Raw genomic sequence first — 14711 nt, 5'->3', positions numbered from 1 at the left:
TGAAGATTCAGTAGAGTTTTCTGGAAAGGTGCTACCTCGTGAGCCCACATTTCAATGAGAAGGATTCTGATCTGTTCTGTTTCTCTAAGGTATCAGGTGAAATATTTCCAAGAACTTACTATGTTTCTAGAATGGTAGGAATCTGTTGCTTTGGTGTTTGTTTTTTGGTTGGTTTTCTGACATCCATCTGCCTACAGATAAGGAAAAAAGCACGGTCATAATTCTCATACACTCCTTTCTGGTTGTGTCATAAATGGCTTCACATGTTTCCTGTTCCCAGAGATATGCAGCTTGATTTCTTGCGTTTTCATTTCAGCACCGACTGAGCAACGGCCTGAGGTGCAGGAGTGCTACCACGGTAATGGACACAGTTATCGAGGCACATACTCCACCACTGTCACAGGAAGAACCTGCCAAGCTTGGTCATCTAGGACACCACACTCGCATCGTCGGACCCCAGAATACTACCCAAATGCGTATGTCTTTGTTCTTTACCATAAGAGAAGAGAGGGCCAACTGAAGTTTCTGTTAGAAGAGATGTGTTTCAAGCTGAGTTCTCCGAACTCAACTTGTGACAGATGCAGATGGCGTAGCAAAATGTCTCAGGATGATTGCCTTGGAGCTAAGGGTCTGAGGGAAGAGAAATGTTAAGCTGCCTCTCCTTCCTCCTAGTTTTATTGAGCAGAAGGGAAATCTGGAAGTGAGGACATCACATTATGAAGAATGTGAGAAAGACACATGACTAAACACTTAGATTACCCTTCCACACAACCCACTAAGGGTCAATGAAATCTTTCCAATTGGAATTCCGTTATTTTGACTTCAATTCCTGAAGGGAAGGTTGTGTTTGCCTTTTCTTTCTGGGCTCATGAGGAAAGAATAAGTGCTTATTTATGTACAGGTGAATTTATCTTTTTCTATATCTATGTATATTCCAATGGGGAAAAATCACTCAGTCCTAAGTAACAGTGGCCTGAAGGGATACAGGTTCCCAGCAAGAGAAGAGCCAAGGCAGGAAGGTAGATGAGCGTCAGCAAACAGAGGGATGCTGAACAGTAAAAGGGACGGGTAGATGGGCAGAAGCCCGGGTTTGACTACCCCATGGCCAATTTTTTGCCACAAGAGACTATGAGAGACACGGAATAATGGTTTCTACATGTGGGACAACAGATGGTGGAGGACCTAGAGATTTGAGAGAGGGCCAATGATGAGCTCAACTCCATGGATGCCTTGACTTTCTTCCTGGATAGCCTTCCTGCGCTGAATAGCAAGGAGATGGAGCCCAAGCAGACTGTAGCCATCTTGCTGAACGGAGGTGAGGGACTGGAGTTTGGGATGACTGTGGTAGCTGAAATTTTCTAGGTCTGCTACAAATAAGAACTGGTTTGTGGAGGAAAGGAGATCTACAAATACGCATAGAAGTCTCCTCCAGTCGTTGGCCTGACATGACGTTGCATGTGCACAGATAATGGCTCTACAAGAAAGTGTGGCAAAGAATATTTACTGAGAAGCAGCAACTACAAGAGAACAGCAAGCTCAATAAAGAAGAGAGAGATCACATAGCACTCTGGGATATTGTAGTTCCTACCAGCTAGACGAGAGAGTCCTCATGGAACACATTGCTAATTCAGTGGAGACCCCAGAACAGCCATAATTTAAAGTACAATAAGTATATTACTAGAATAAAGGCATCTGCAGACAACCCGTTGCACAGCTGAAAAGCAAGTGTCCAAACACCAGATCGGTTTCCAATCAATGAACTGCCTGTGAGAGGAAATCTCAACTTTCTTTAGAAGTAAACAGCAAAGTCAATTGGCTCAGCTATGCGGTATCCCCAGAGTGAGTCTTAAATTTAAAATTTGACTACATGTAGAAAAGCATTTCGTGTGATCCAAGACCAGGAAATAAATCAGGCAATACAAACAGGCTCAGAAATGACAGAAGTGATTAGAATTGCATGAAAATTTGACATATCACTATGACAACTGATTTCAAATATTTAAAAAAAGAATATGCAACAAAGCAGATATCATATCAAGAGAAATTCACAGTATAGAATAGCCAAGTCATATTAAAGAGCTAGTATACAAAAATTGTGTCTTAACTGAAAAAATTATTGTATGGCCACCTGATCAATTTAGACGTTTCAGAGGAAAAAAATAAGCGGAAACAATTCTACAGAACCTACAGAATGAGCTACACACACACACCCACATTCAAAACACACCCATACACACAAACACATGCAAAACCTCACACGTTCTCACACACACACAAACACACACAAAGTCCACCCCTGAAGAAATAGTGAAATATACAATCAACTGAGCCTCAGAGACATGTAGGAAAATATGAAAAGATTTCCTGCGTGTGGGAAGCAAGTCACGGAAAAGAGCAAGGGCATTTGGAATAGAAACAAATACCAGAATCAAGGATGGCTGATAAGTTTTCATTTATGAAGAACATTAAAAACATCACAGATTCATGAAACTCAAGGGATCCAATAGGGAATTTCGAATAAAAAAATCTATACGATGTACTTCTGTACATCACAGTCTGAAGGTAACAAGGCCAAGATATAATAAGAAGGAACATCTCACGAGAAACTGGAGGAAAAAGAGCTCTGTCTTACTAGAAGTACAGTGATACAAATTGCTAATGCATTCACCTCAGAAACACTGGAAGTCAGATACCAGGGAATATTATTAAAATGATAATGAGGAACAAGAAGAGATCAACCGAGAATGCTGACTCCAGCAATAAAATGCCTTGAAGATCATCCATGTTGGGTAAATGCATATTGTGCACTGCCCCAAACAAAGAAACCGGAAACTGTAAGAATTCCAAACCAGCAGGATTATGTAGCAAGAGAGATGACCTGAAGGAGTTAGGTAGAAGAAGAAGGGAACAAGAAGGGATCTTTCTGCAGCCCATGTAATGTTGAATCGAGCAATTGGCAAATGTAGATAGATGTAAATGCAAAATATTTTCTTGATAAAAATTCTGTATCTTTGTAAATGAGAGTTGACTACTTGAAACAAAATGATAGCAAGATATTTAACTTTAGCATATGTAGAGGTAACAATTTGTACATGTAGCATAAATCATGTAGGGAATAACTGGAAGTGTACCATTGTAAGTTTCTCACTTCATGCACGATGGTATGTAATATTAATAAAAGGTTACTGTGTGCGTTCAATGGCTCTATGGCAAATCCTAGAGCAATCACAAAGTTTTGAACTTTGAGGTTTATGGTATAGTAAGAATATTCCATGCATTCAAAAGAGGGAAGCCAATGAAGAACTAGAAGTCTTTCAAGTACTCAAGCTCTGAACACATCCAGTTGCTCATTGAACCAGCTTCCTGGAATGCATGGTGTAGGGTTGAGACTAGGCCACATGTGTAGAGTCTCTAGAGACACAGTGTTGGATCCCCATGGCCCGTAATACATTTCCCATTTTCTCAGGCAGCCACAGGTCATGAATGTGAGGATACTGAGAGGTTGGAGCAACGTTCTTGGGAGGCATAAGGAAGAGCGTATGCTTCAAGATCCCCGCAGCCCAAACTCCTCACCTGCTTTGCCCCCTAATGCACTGTTCCTACGTAGCTGTCCGACCTTTGCAGCTCTCTTAGTCTACCCTGCTGTCTTCCTTTATGCCATGGGTTCCACTGTTCTTTCAACTCATCCCCCTTTCTCTCAGTTCCGGAATCGCTGCAGTCTGCAGAGGACAGACTGAGAGCAGGGGAGAAGGTCCTGCCCAGGAACCCATTCTAGAGATGCTGCATCCTGCCTGGGAGCAAGTTTTCCAGGGCAGCTTTGAGAAGTCTTGCAGAAACAAACCTACTTGACCAACCTGATATGGGAATGACAGACAGTAATACTATTTGCACAATGCTTTTCCATGGGAAAGGTTGAGCCTTTTCGCGAGGTTTTGAGTACACGGAGTGTGAAGGTTGACCTGGCAAGGTTATCCTCCTGGATAACCTTTTTCCTCCATGTTTTCTCTAAAGAACTACATGTTAGTTACAACTCCCACATTAGCACATGAAGTCCTACTGAGAGATATGGAGAACTAGACAGATAGAGATACATTTGTATGTGAATAAACAATTCCACAATATGGACGTCAAAATCCATACCAGTTATTCCAGAGAGATGGATTGGGCAGAAGGCAGAAGGAGAATACTCTGATCAATTTTTGGCCACGTGTGTGTGTTATCTCAGTATTTGTAAGAAGCGTTTGCTACTTCAGGCTTTTTTTTTAATTGTAATAATCTATTAAGTGTGAGAAATGTACAGAGAGGATTAGTGATTGAGAGCCATTTGTGCTTGTGGCAATCATATGGTACTTTTAATGGGAATATTAGAAAGGCACCAGTAATGAGCTTGTTGCAGCACACAGGAGAGGGTGTGAGGTGCCCCTGCATATTGTCCCACTTCTTCTGACGTGTATCATTTTGGAATTTCCAGTGGCTTGATCATGAACTACTGCAGGAATCCAGATCCTGTGGCAGCCCCTTATTGTTATACGATGGATCCCAGTGTCAGGTGGGAGTACTGCAACCTGACACAATGCTCAGAGGCAGAAGGGACTGCCGTCGTGCCTCCGACTGTTACTCCGCTTCCAAGCCTAGAGGCTCTTTCCGAACAAGGTAAGGAGTCTGTGGCCAGACATCTACAAATACATCTACACGCTTCGATGCTGGGATGAAAAGCCATGGAAATTCCCACTGATGCAGCAGCCTTCAACGGTACACGGATGCTCGAGTGTTGACTGAGTTCTGCCACGTAGGAGGAAGCCTCCGTGCACTCTCTGGGGGAGCCAGCGGAGTGATTTCTGGTGCAACGAGGGTGGGCTGTGTCTTTAGGATGGGAGCAAACCCTCCAGGGTGATCGACTTCACAACTCACCTCATTGTAAAACGGGTAACTCAGTATCTTAGCTAAAATTTTTATTGTAACATGCTGTGAGGTGTGTGACTCTTTCCAAGCCGGTAAGCTTTTGCTGGGATTTCTTCAAGTAGAAAGCATTCAGTGGAATCTTCAGCATTGCAGATTCCGAGAAATGTGGCTCCGGAGCCTGTCACCCTCAAGAAACCTAACAGGGCTGCATTAATTCCTGGATCTATGGAGTAGTACATGAGCTCCCAATGCTCTAAGGCTCTTCAACCCTAGGCTTTGAAGGGAGTGATTTCTCAGTGTTCTTAAACCTCTTTCTGATGACACTTGTACCCGTGAGGGGTCTGGAGAGAAAGAGCAATAGACTTCTACTTTATTGCAATTCAGGATGTGGGGCACGAGAGGATTCCCTTTCTCCTCCAAAGGAATAAGCTTTTGGCCTGCACACATCCCTGAGAAGCAAAGTGTCTTTGCCTTCAGTCAGATATATAGGACCGTTTTCTGCCCCATGGCCCGGAAGCCAAAGGCCTTGGCTTTCATGATCAACGGTCTAGGGAAACATGAAAATTTCGATGTCTATGCCCACCTCTGCCCCCGACAGCCAATTACCACCTGTAGCCTGCTTTACCAAATCCAGTGCCCTTTGCAAGAACATTCAGTAGTTTCCTAGAAAGGCGCTTGCTTGTGAGCACACTTTCCAATGAGAGGGATTCTGATATGTTTTCTTTCTCTAAGGTGTCAGGTGAAATATTTCCAAGAACTTACTACAGTTCTAGAATGGTAGGAATCTGTTGCTTTGGTGTTTGTTTGTTGGTTGGTTTTCTCACATCCATCTGCCTGCGGATAAGGAAAAGAGTACAGTCATAAATCTCATAGACTCCTTTCTGGTTGTGTCATAAATGGCTTCACATGTTTCTCTGTTCTCAGAGATACTCAGCTTGATTTCTTGTGTTTTCATTTCAGCACCGACTGAGCAAAGACCTGGGGTGCAGGAGTGCTACCACGGTAATGGACACAGTTATCGAGGCACATACTTCAAGACTGTCACAGGAAGAACCTGCCAAGCTTGGTCATCTATGACACCACACTCGCATAGTCGGACCCCAGAATACTATCCAAATGCGTATGTCTTTGTTCTTTACCATAAGAGAATAAAGGGCCAACTGAAGTTTCTGTGACAAGAGACATGCTTCAAGCTGAGTTCTCCGAACTCAACTTGTGTCAGATGCAGATGGCGTAGCAAAATGTCTCAGGATGATTGCCTGGAAGCTAAAGGTCTGAAAGAAGAGAAATGTTAAGCTACCTTTCCTTCCTCCTAGTTTTATGGAGCAGAAGGGAAATCTGGAGGCGAGGAGATCACATTATCAAGAAAGTCAGAATGGCAAATGACCAAACACTTAGATTACCCTTCCACAACACCCACTAAGGGTCAAAGAAGACTTTCCAATTGGAATTCTGTTATTCTGACTTCCAGTTCCTGAAGGGAAGGTTGTGTTTGCCTCTTTTTTTTTTTTTATTCTACTTTAAGTTTTAGGGTACATGTGCACAACGTGCAGGTTTGTTATTTATGTATACTTGTGTCATATTGGTGTGCTGCACCCATTAACTCATCATTTAACATTAGGTATATCTCGTAATGCTATCCCTCCTCCCTCCCACCACCCCACAACAGGCCCTGGGTTGTGATGATCCCCTTCCTGTGTCCATGTGTTTTCATTGTTCAATTCCCACCTATGAGTGAGAGCATGCTGTATTTGGTTTTTCATGGTTGTGATAGTTTGCTGAGAATGATGGTTCTAGCTTCATCCATGTCCCTACAAAAGACATGAACTCATCCTTTTTTATGGCTGCATAGTATTCCATGGTGTATATGTGCCACATTTTCTTAATCCAGTCTATCATTGTTGGACATTTGGATTGGTTTCAAGTCTTTGCTATTGTGAATGGTGCCACAATAAACATACATGTGCATGTGTCTTTATTGCAGCATGATTTATAATCCTTTGGGCATATACCTGGTAATGGGATGGCTGGGTCAAATGGTATTTCTAGTTCTAGATCCTTGAGTAATCGCCACACTGACTTCCACAATGGTTGAACTAGTTTGCCGTCCCACCAACAGTGTAAAAGTGTTCCTATTTCTAAACATCCTCTCCAGCACCTGGTGTTTTCTGACTTTTTAATGATCGCCATTCTAACTGGTGTGAGATGATATCTCATTGTGGGTTTGATTTGCACTTCTCTGATGGCCAGTGATGATGAGCGTTTTTTCATGTGTCTTTTGGCTGCATAAATGTCTTCTTTTCAGAAGTGTCTGTTCATATCCTTTGCCCATTTGTTGATGGGGTTGTTTATTTTTTTCTTGTAAATTTGTTTGAGTTCATTGTAGATTCTGGATATTAGCCCTTTGTCAGATGAGTAGATTGCAAAAATTTTCTCCCATTCTGTAAGTTGCCCGTTCACTCTGATGGTAGTTTCTTTTGCTGTGCAGAAGCTCTTTAGTTTAATTAGATCCCATTTGTCAATTTTGGCTTTTGTTGCCATTGCTTTTGGTGTTTTAGACATGAAGTCCTTGCCCATGCCTATGTCCTGAATGGTATTGCCTAGGTTTTCTTCTAGGGTTTTTATGGTTTTAGGTCTAACATTTAAGTCTTTAATCTGTCTTGAATTATTTTTTGTATAAAGTGTAAGGAAGGGATCCAGTTTCTGCTTTCTACATATGGCTAGGCAGTTTTCCCAGCACCATGTATTAAATGGGGAATCCTTTCCCCATTTCTTGTTTTTGTCAGGTTTGTAAATGATAAGGTAGTTGTGATCAACAAAATTGATAGACCGCTAGCAAGACTAATAAAGAAGAAAAGAGAGAAGAATCAAATAGAAGCAATAAAAAATTATAAAGGGTATATCACCACCGATCCCACAGAAATACAAAGTACCATCAGATACTATACTATAGATACTATAAACACCTCTACGCAAATAAACTAGAAAATCTAGAAGAAATGGATAAATTCCTCAACTCCTCCCAAGACTAAACCAGGAAGAAGTTGAATCTGTGAATAGACCAATAACAGGCTCTGTAATTGAGGCAATAATTAATAGCTTACCAACCAAAAAAAGTCCGGGACCAGATGGATTCACAGCCGAATTCTACCAGAGGTACAAGGAGGAGGTGGTACCATTCCTTCTGAAACTATTCCAATCAATAGAAAAAGAGGGAATCCTCCCTAACTCATTTTATGGGGCCAGCATCATCCTGATACCAAAGCCTGGCAGAGACACAACAACAAAAAAAGAGAATTTTAGACCAATATCCCTGATGAACATTGATGCAAGAATCCTCAATAAAATATTGGCAAACCGAATCCAGCAGCACATCAAAAAGCTTATCCACCATGATCAAGTGGACTTCATCCCTGAGATGCAAGGCTGTTTCAACATATGCAAATCAATAAATGTAATCCAGCATATAAACAGAACCAATGATAAAAACCTCATGATTATCTCAATAGATGCAGAAAAGGCCTTTGACAAAATTCGACAACCCTTCATGCTAAAAACTCTGAATAAATTAGGTATTGATGGGACATATCTCAAAATAATAAGAGATGTCTATGACAAACCCACAGCCGATATCACACTGAATGGGCAAAAACTGGAAGCATTCCCTTTGAAAACTGGCACAAGACAGGGATACCCTCTCTCACCACTCCTATTCAACATAGTATGGAAGTTCTGGCCAGGGCAATCAGGCAGGAGAAGGAAATGAAGGGTATTCAGTTAGGAAAAGAGGAAGTCAAATTGTCCCTATTTGCAGATGACATGATTGTATATCTAGAAAACCCCATTGTCTCAGCCCCAAATCTCCTTAAGCTGATAAGCAACTTCAGCAAAATCTCAGGATACAAAATCAATGTGTAAAAATCACAAGCATTCTTATACACCAATAACAGACAAACAGCCAAATCATGAGTGAATTCCCATTCACAATTGCTTCAAAGAGAATAAATTACCTAGGAATCCAACTTACAAGGGATGTGAAGGACCTCTTCAAGGAGAACTACAAACCACTGCTCAATGAAATTAAAGAGGATACAAACAAATGGAAGAACATTCCATGGTCATGGGTAGGAAGAATCAATATCTTGAAAATGGCCACACTGCCCGAGGTAATTTATAGATTCAATGCCATCCCCATCAAGCTACCAATGACTTTCTTCACAGAATTGGAAAAAACTACTTTAAAGATCGTATTGAACCAAAAAAGAGCACGCATTGCCAAGTCAATCCTAAGCCAAAAGAACAAAGCTGGAGGCAACATGCTACCTGACTTCAAACTATACTACAAGGCTACAGTAACCAGAACAGCATGGTACTGTGTTTGCCTTTTCTGTCTGGGCTCATGAGGAAAGAATATGTGCTTATTTATGGACAGGTGAATTTATCTCTTTATATATCTACGTATATTCCAACGGGGAGAAAAACACTTGGTTGTAAGTACCAGTGGCCTGAAGGGATACAGGTTCCCAGCAAGAGAAGAGCCAAGGCAGGAAGGCAGATGAGAGTCAGCACAGAGAGCAATGCTGAAAAGTAAAAGGGACAGGTAGATGGACAGAAGCCCTGGTCTGACCACCCCATGACCAATTTTTTGGCCACAAGCAGCTACCAAAGACATGGAAAAATGGTTTCTACATGTGGGACAACAGATGGTAGAGGACCTAGAGAATTGAGAGAGGAGCAATGATGAGGTCAACTCCATAGATGCCTTGACTTTCTTCCTGGATAACCTTCCTGCACTGAATAGCAAGGAGATGGAGCCCAAGCAGACTGTAGCTGTCTTGCTGAATGGAGGAGACGGATAGCAATTTGGGATGACTGTGGTAGCTAAAATGTTCTAGGTCTGCTACAAATAAAAGCTGGTTTCTGGAGAAAAGGAGCTATTTCCGTATACGCATAGAAGTCTCCTCCAGTCGTTGGCCTCACATGACACTGCATGTGCACAGAAAATGGTTCTGCAAGAACGTATGACAAAGAACATTTACTGAGAAACAGCAACTACAACAGAAGAGCAAGCTCAAGAAAGAAGACAGATATCACATAGCACTCTGGGATATTGGAGTTCTTACCAGCTAGACAAGAGAGTCCTCACGGAACAGATTGCCAATTCAGTGGAGACCCCAGAACAGCCATAATTTAAAAGTACAATTAGTATATTACTAGAATAAATTCAGCTGCAGACAACCCCTTGCACAGCTGAAAAGCAAGTGTCCAAGCATCAAATCGGTTTCCAAGTCAATGAACTGCCTGTGAGAGGAAATCTCAACTTTCTTTAGAAGTGAACAACAAAGTCAATTGGCTCGGCTATGTGGTATCCCCAGAGTGAGTCCTAAATTTAAAATTTGACTACATGTAGGAAAGCATTTCGTGTGATCCATGACCAGGAAATAAATCAGGCAATACAAACAGGCTCAGAAATGACAGAAATGATTAGAATTGCATGAAAATTTGACATATCAGTACGATAACTGATTTCAAATATTTAAAAAAAGAATATGGAACAAAGCAGATATCATATCAAGAGAAATTAACAGTATACAATAGCCAAATCAAATTAAAGACCTAGTATAAAAAAAGTATGTCTTAAATGAAAACATTACTGTATGGCTGCCTGATCAACTTAGATGTTTCAGAGGAAAAAATTAATCAATAAACAATTCTACAGAACCTACAGAATGAGCTACACACACATACCCACATTCAAAACACACCTGTACTCACACACACACACGCAAAAACTCACAAGTTCCAACACGCACACACACACAAGCACACCTGTTAAGAAATAGTGAAATATAAAATTAACCGAGCCTCACAGAAATGTAGGAAAATATGAAAAGATTTCCTTCATGTGGGAGGCAAGTCACAGACAAGAGCAAGGGAGTTTGGAATAGAAACAAATACCAGAATCAAGAATGGCTGATAACTTTTCAATTATGAAGAACATTAATAAAAATCACAGATTCACGAAACTCAAGGGATCAAATAGGGAATTTCGGAAAAAAAAAACAACCCATGCGATGTACTTTTGTACATCACAGTTCAAAGATAACAAGGCAAAGATAAAATAAGAAGAAACATATCACGAGAAACTGGAGGAAAAATAGCTGTGTCTTCCCAGAAGCACAGTGATACAATTTGCTAATGCGTACACCTCAGAAACACTGGAAGCCGGATACCAGGGAATATTGTTAAAATGATAATAAGGAACAAGAAGAGATCAACCAGGAATGCTGAATCCAGCAATAAAATGCCTTGAAGATCATCTATGTTGGATAAATGCATATTGTGCACTGCCCCAAACACGGAAACTGGAAACTGTAAGAATTCAAAATCAGCAGGCTTATGTAACTAGAGAGGTGACCCGAAGGAATTAGGTAGAAGAACAATAGAACAAGAAGGGGACTTTCTGCAGCCCACGTAATGAAGAATCCAGCAATTGGCAAATGTAGATAGACGTAAATGCAAAATATATTCTTGATCAAATTTCTACATCTTTTTAAATGAGAGTTGACTACTTGAAGCAAAATGATAGCAAGATATTTAACTTCAGCATATGTAGAGGTAACAATTTGAATCTGTAGCATAAATCATGCGGGGAGTAATTGAAAGTGTACCATTGTAAGTTTCTTACTTCATGCATGATGGTGTGTCATATTAATAAAAGGTTACTGTGTGGGTTCAAAGGAATATTGCAAATCCTAGAGCAATCACAAAGTTTTGAACTCTGAGATGTATGGTATAATAAGAATAGTCCATGCATTCAAAAGACGGAAGCCAAGGAAGAACTAGAAGTCTTTCAGGAGCTCAGGCTCTTATACATCCAGTTGCTCATTGAACCATCTTCCCGGAATGGAGGGTCTGGGGTTGGGACTAGGCCACAAGTCTAGAGTCTCCAGAGAGACGTGTTGGAACCCCATGGCCCATAATACATTTCCCATTTTCTCAGGCAGCCACAGGTCGTGAAAGTGAGGATACTGAGAGGTTGGAGCAACGTTCTTGGGAGGCATAAGAAAGAGAGAATGTTTCAAGATCCCCGCAGCCCAAACTCCTCACCTGCTTTGCTCCCTAATGCATTTTTTTCTGCTCCTCCGTAGCTGTCCGACCTCTTCAGATCTCTTAGTCCACCCTGCCGTCTTCCTTTATGCCATGGGTCCCACTGTTCTTTCAACTCATCCCCCTTTCCCTCAGTCCCGGAGTAGCTGCGGCCAGCAGAGGGTAGACTGAGAGCAGGAGAGAAGGTCCTGCCCAGGAACCCATTTTAGAGATGCTGCATCCTGCCTGGGAGCAAGTTTTCCAGGGCAGCTTTGAGAAGTCTTGCAGAAACAAACCTACTTGACCAACCTGATATGGGAATGACAAACAATAATACTATTTGCACAGTGCTCTGCCATGGGAAATGTAGAGCCTTTTAACTACATTTTGAGTACACAGAGTGCGAGGGTTGACCTGGAACGGTTATGCTCCTGGATACCATGTTTTTTCTGAAGAACTACATGTTAGTTACAACTCCCACACTAGAATATGAAGTCCTACCGAGAGAGATACGGAGAACTAGAGAGACAGATATACTTTTGTATGTGAATAAACAATTCCATAATACAGACGACAAAATCCATACCAGTTATTCCAGAGAGATGGATTGGGCAGAAGGCAGAAGGAGAATACTCTGATCGTTTTTTGGCCATGTGTATGTATCATCTCAGTGTTTCTAAGAACCGTTTGTTACTTTAGAATTCATTTTTTAAAAAAATAGTAATAATCCATTAAGTATGAGAAATGTGCAGACAGAGAGGGTTAGTGATTGAGAGCCATTTTTGCTGGTGGCAATCATATGGTACTTTTAATGGGAATATTAGAGAGGCATCGGTAATGACCTTGTTGCAGCACAAAGGAGAGGGTATGGGGTGCCCCTGCATGTTGTCCCACCTCTTGTGACGTGTATCGTTTTGGAATTTCCAGTGGCTTGATCATGAACTACTGCAGGAATCCAGATCCTGTGGCAGCCCCTTATTGTTATACGACGGATCCCAGTGTCAGGTGGGAGTACTGCAACCTGACACAATGCTCAGAGGCAGAAGGGACTGCCGTCGCGCCTCCGACTGTTACCCCGGTTCCAAGCCTAGAGGCTCCTTCCGAACAAGGTAAGGAGTCTGTGGCCAGATATCCACACGCTTCTATGCTGGGATGAAAAGCCGTGGAAATTCCCACGGATGCAGTCGCCTTCAATGGTACACGGATGCTCGAGTGTTGACTGAGTTCTGACACGTTGGGGGAGGCCTCCGTGCACTCTCTGGGGGAGCCAGCGGAGTGATTTCTGGTGCAACGTGGGTGGGCTTTGTCTTCAGAATTGGCACAAACCTTCCATGGTGATCGGCTTCACAACTCACCTCGTTGTAAAATGGGCTATCTCAGTGTCTTAGCCAAAATTTTTATTGTAACATGCTGTCAGGTGTGTGATTCTTTCTGTCCCAGTAAGCTTGTCTGGGGATTTCTTCAAGTAGCCAACATTCAGTGCAATCTTCAGCGTTGCAGATTCCGAAAAATGTGGATCTGGAGCCTGTCACCCTCGAGACACCTAACAGGGCTGCATTAATTCCATATGGCCCTGCGTCTATGGAACACTATATGAGCTCCCAATGCTCTAAGGCTCTTCAGCCCTAGGCTTTGAAGGGAGTGATTTCTCAGTGTCCTTAAACCTCTTTCTGATGGCACTTGTACCTGGGAGGGGTCTAGAGAGAAAGAGTAGTAGACTTCTACTTTACTGCAATTCAGGATGCAGGGCACGAGAGGATTCCGTCTTTCCTCCAAAGGAATAAGCTTTTGGCCTGCAAACATCCCTGAGAAGCAAAGTGTCTTTGTGTTCAGTCAGATATATAGGATCGTTTTCTGCCCCATGGCCTGGAAGCCAAAGGCCTTGACTTTCATGATCAACGGTCTAGGGAAACATGCAAAATTTCCATGTCTGTCCCAAACTCTGCCCCCGACAGCCAATTACCACCTGCAGCCCGCATTGCCAAATGCAGTGCCGTTTGCATGAAGATTCAGTAGAGTTTCCTAGAAAGGTGCTACCTCGTGAGCTCACTGTCCAGTGAGGAATCTGATCTGTTGTGTTTCTCTAAGGTGTCAGGTGAAATATTTCCAAGAACTTACTACAGTTCTAGAATGGTAGGAATCTGTTGCTTTGGTGTTTGTTTGTTGGTTGGTTTTCTCACATCCATCTGCCTATGGATAAGGAAAAGAGAACGGTCGTAATTCTCATAGACTCCCTTCTGGTTGTGTCACAAATGGCTTCTCATGTTTCTCTATGCTCAGAGATACTCAGCTTGATTTCTTGTGTTTTCATTTCAGCACCGACTGAGCAAAGGCCTGGGGTGCAGGAGTGCTACCACGGTAATGGACACAGTTATCGAGGCACATACTCCACCACTGTCACAGGAAGAACCTGCCAAGCTTGGTCATCTATGACACCACACTCGCATCGTCGGACCCCAGAATACTACCCAAATGCGTATGCCTTTGTTCTTTACCATAAGAGAAGAAAGGGCCAACTGAAGTTTCTGTTAGAAGAGATGTGTTTCAAGCTGAGTTCTCCGAACTCAACTTGTGACAGATGCAGATGGCGTAGCAAAATGTCTCAGGATGATTGCCTTGGAGCTAAGGGTCTGAGAGAAGAGAAATGTCAAGCTGCCTCTCCTTCCTCCTAGTTTTATTGAGCAGAAGGGAAATCTGGAGTTGAGGAGATCACATTATGA

At 42.2% G+C, this 14711-nt stretch overlaps 1 protein-coding gene across 1 annotated transcript in view; it reads left to right on the top strand.

Moving 5' to 3' along the window:
* Positions 1-14711, top strand: part of LPA (lipoprotein(a)) — a 213677-nt gene that overhangs the window by 18999 nt on the left and 179967 nt on the right. The window contains 5 exon segments of the mRNA XM_063605063.1: positions 317-476; positions 4472-4653; positions 5863-6022; positions 12919-13100; positions 14308-14467. Of these exon segments, the coding sequence (XP_063461133.1) occupies positions 317-476; positions 4472-4653; positions 5863-6022; positions 12919-13100; positions 14308-14467 (844 nt within the window).

The sequence above is a fragment of the Pan paniscus genome, chromosome 5 (assembly GCF_029289425.2).
Source record: "Pan paniscus chromosome 5, NHGRI_mPanPan1-v2.0_pri, whole genome shotgun sequence".
Taxonomy (NCBI): domain Eukaryota; kingdom Metazoa; phylum Chordata; class Mammalia; order Primates; family Hominidae; genus Pan; species Pan paniscus.
Note: the sequence above shows the minus strand (reverse complement) of the source record. Positions and strands in the feature narration are given on the sequence as shown.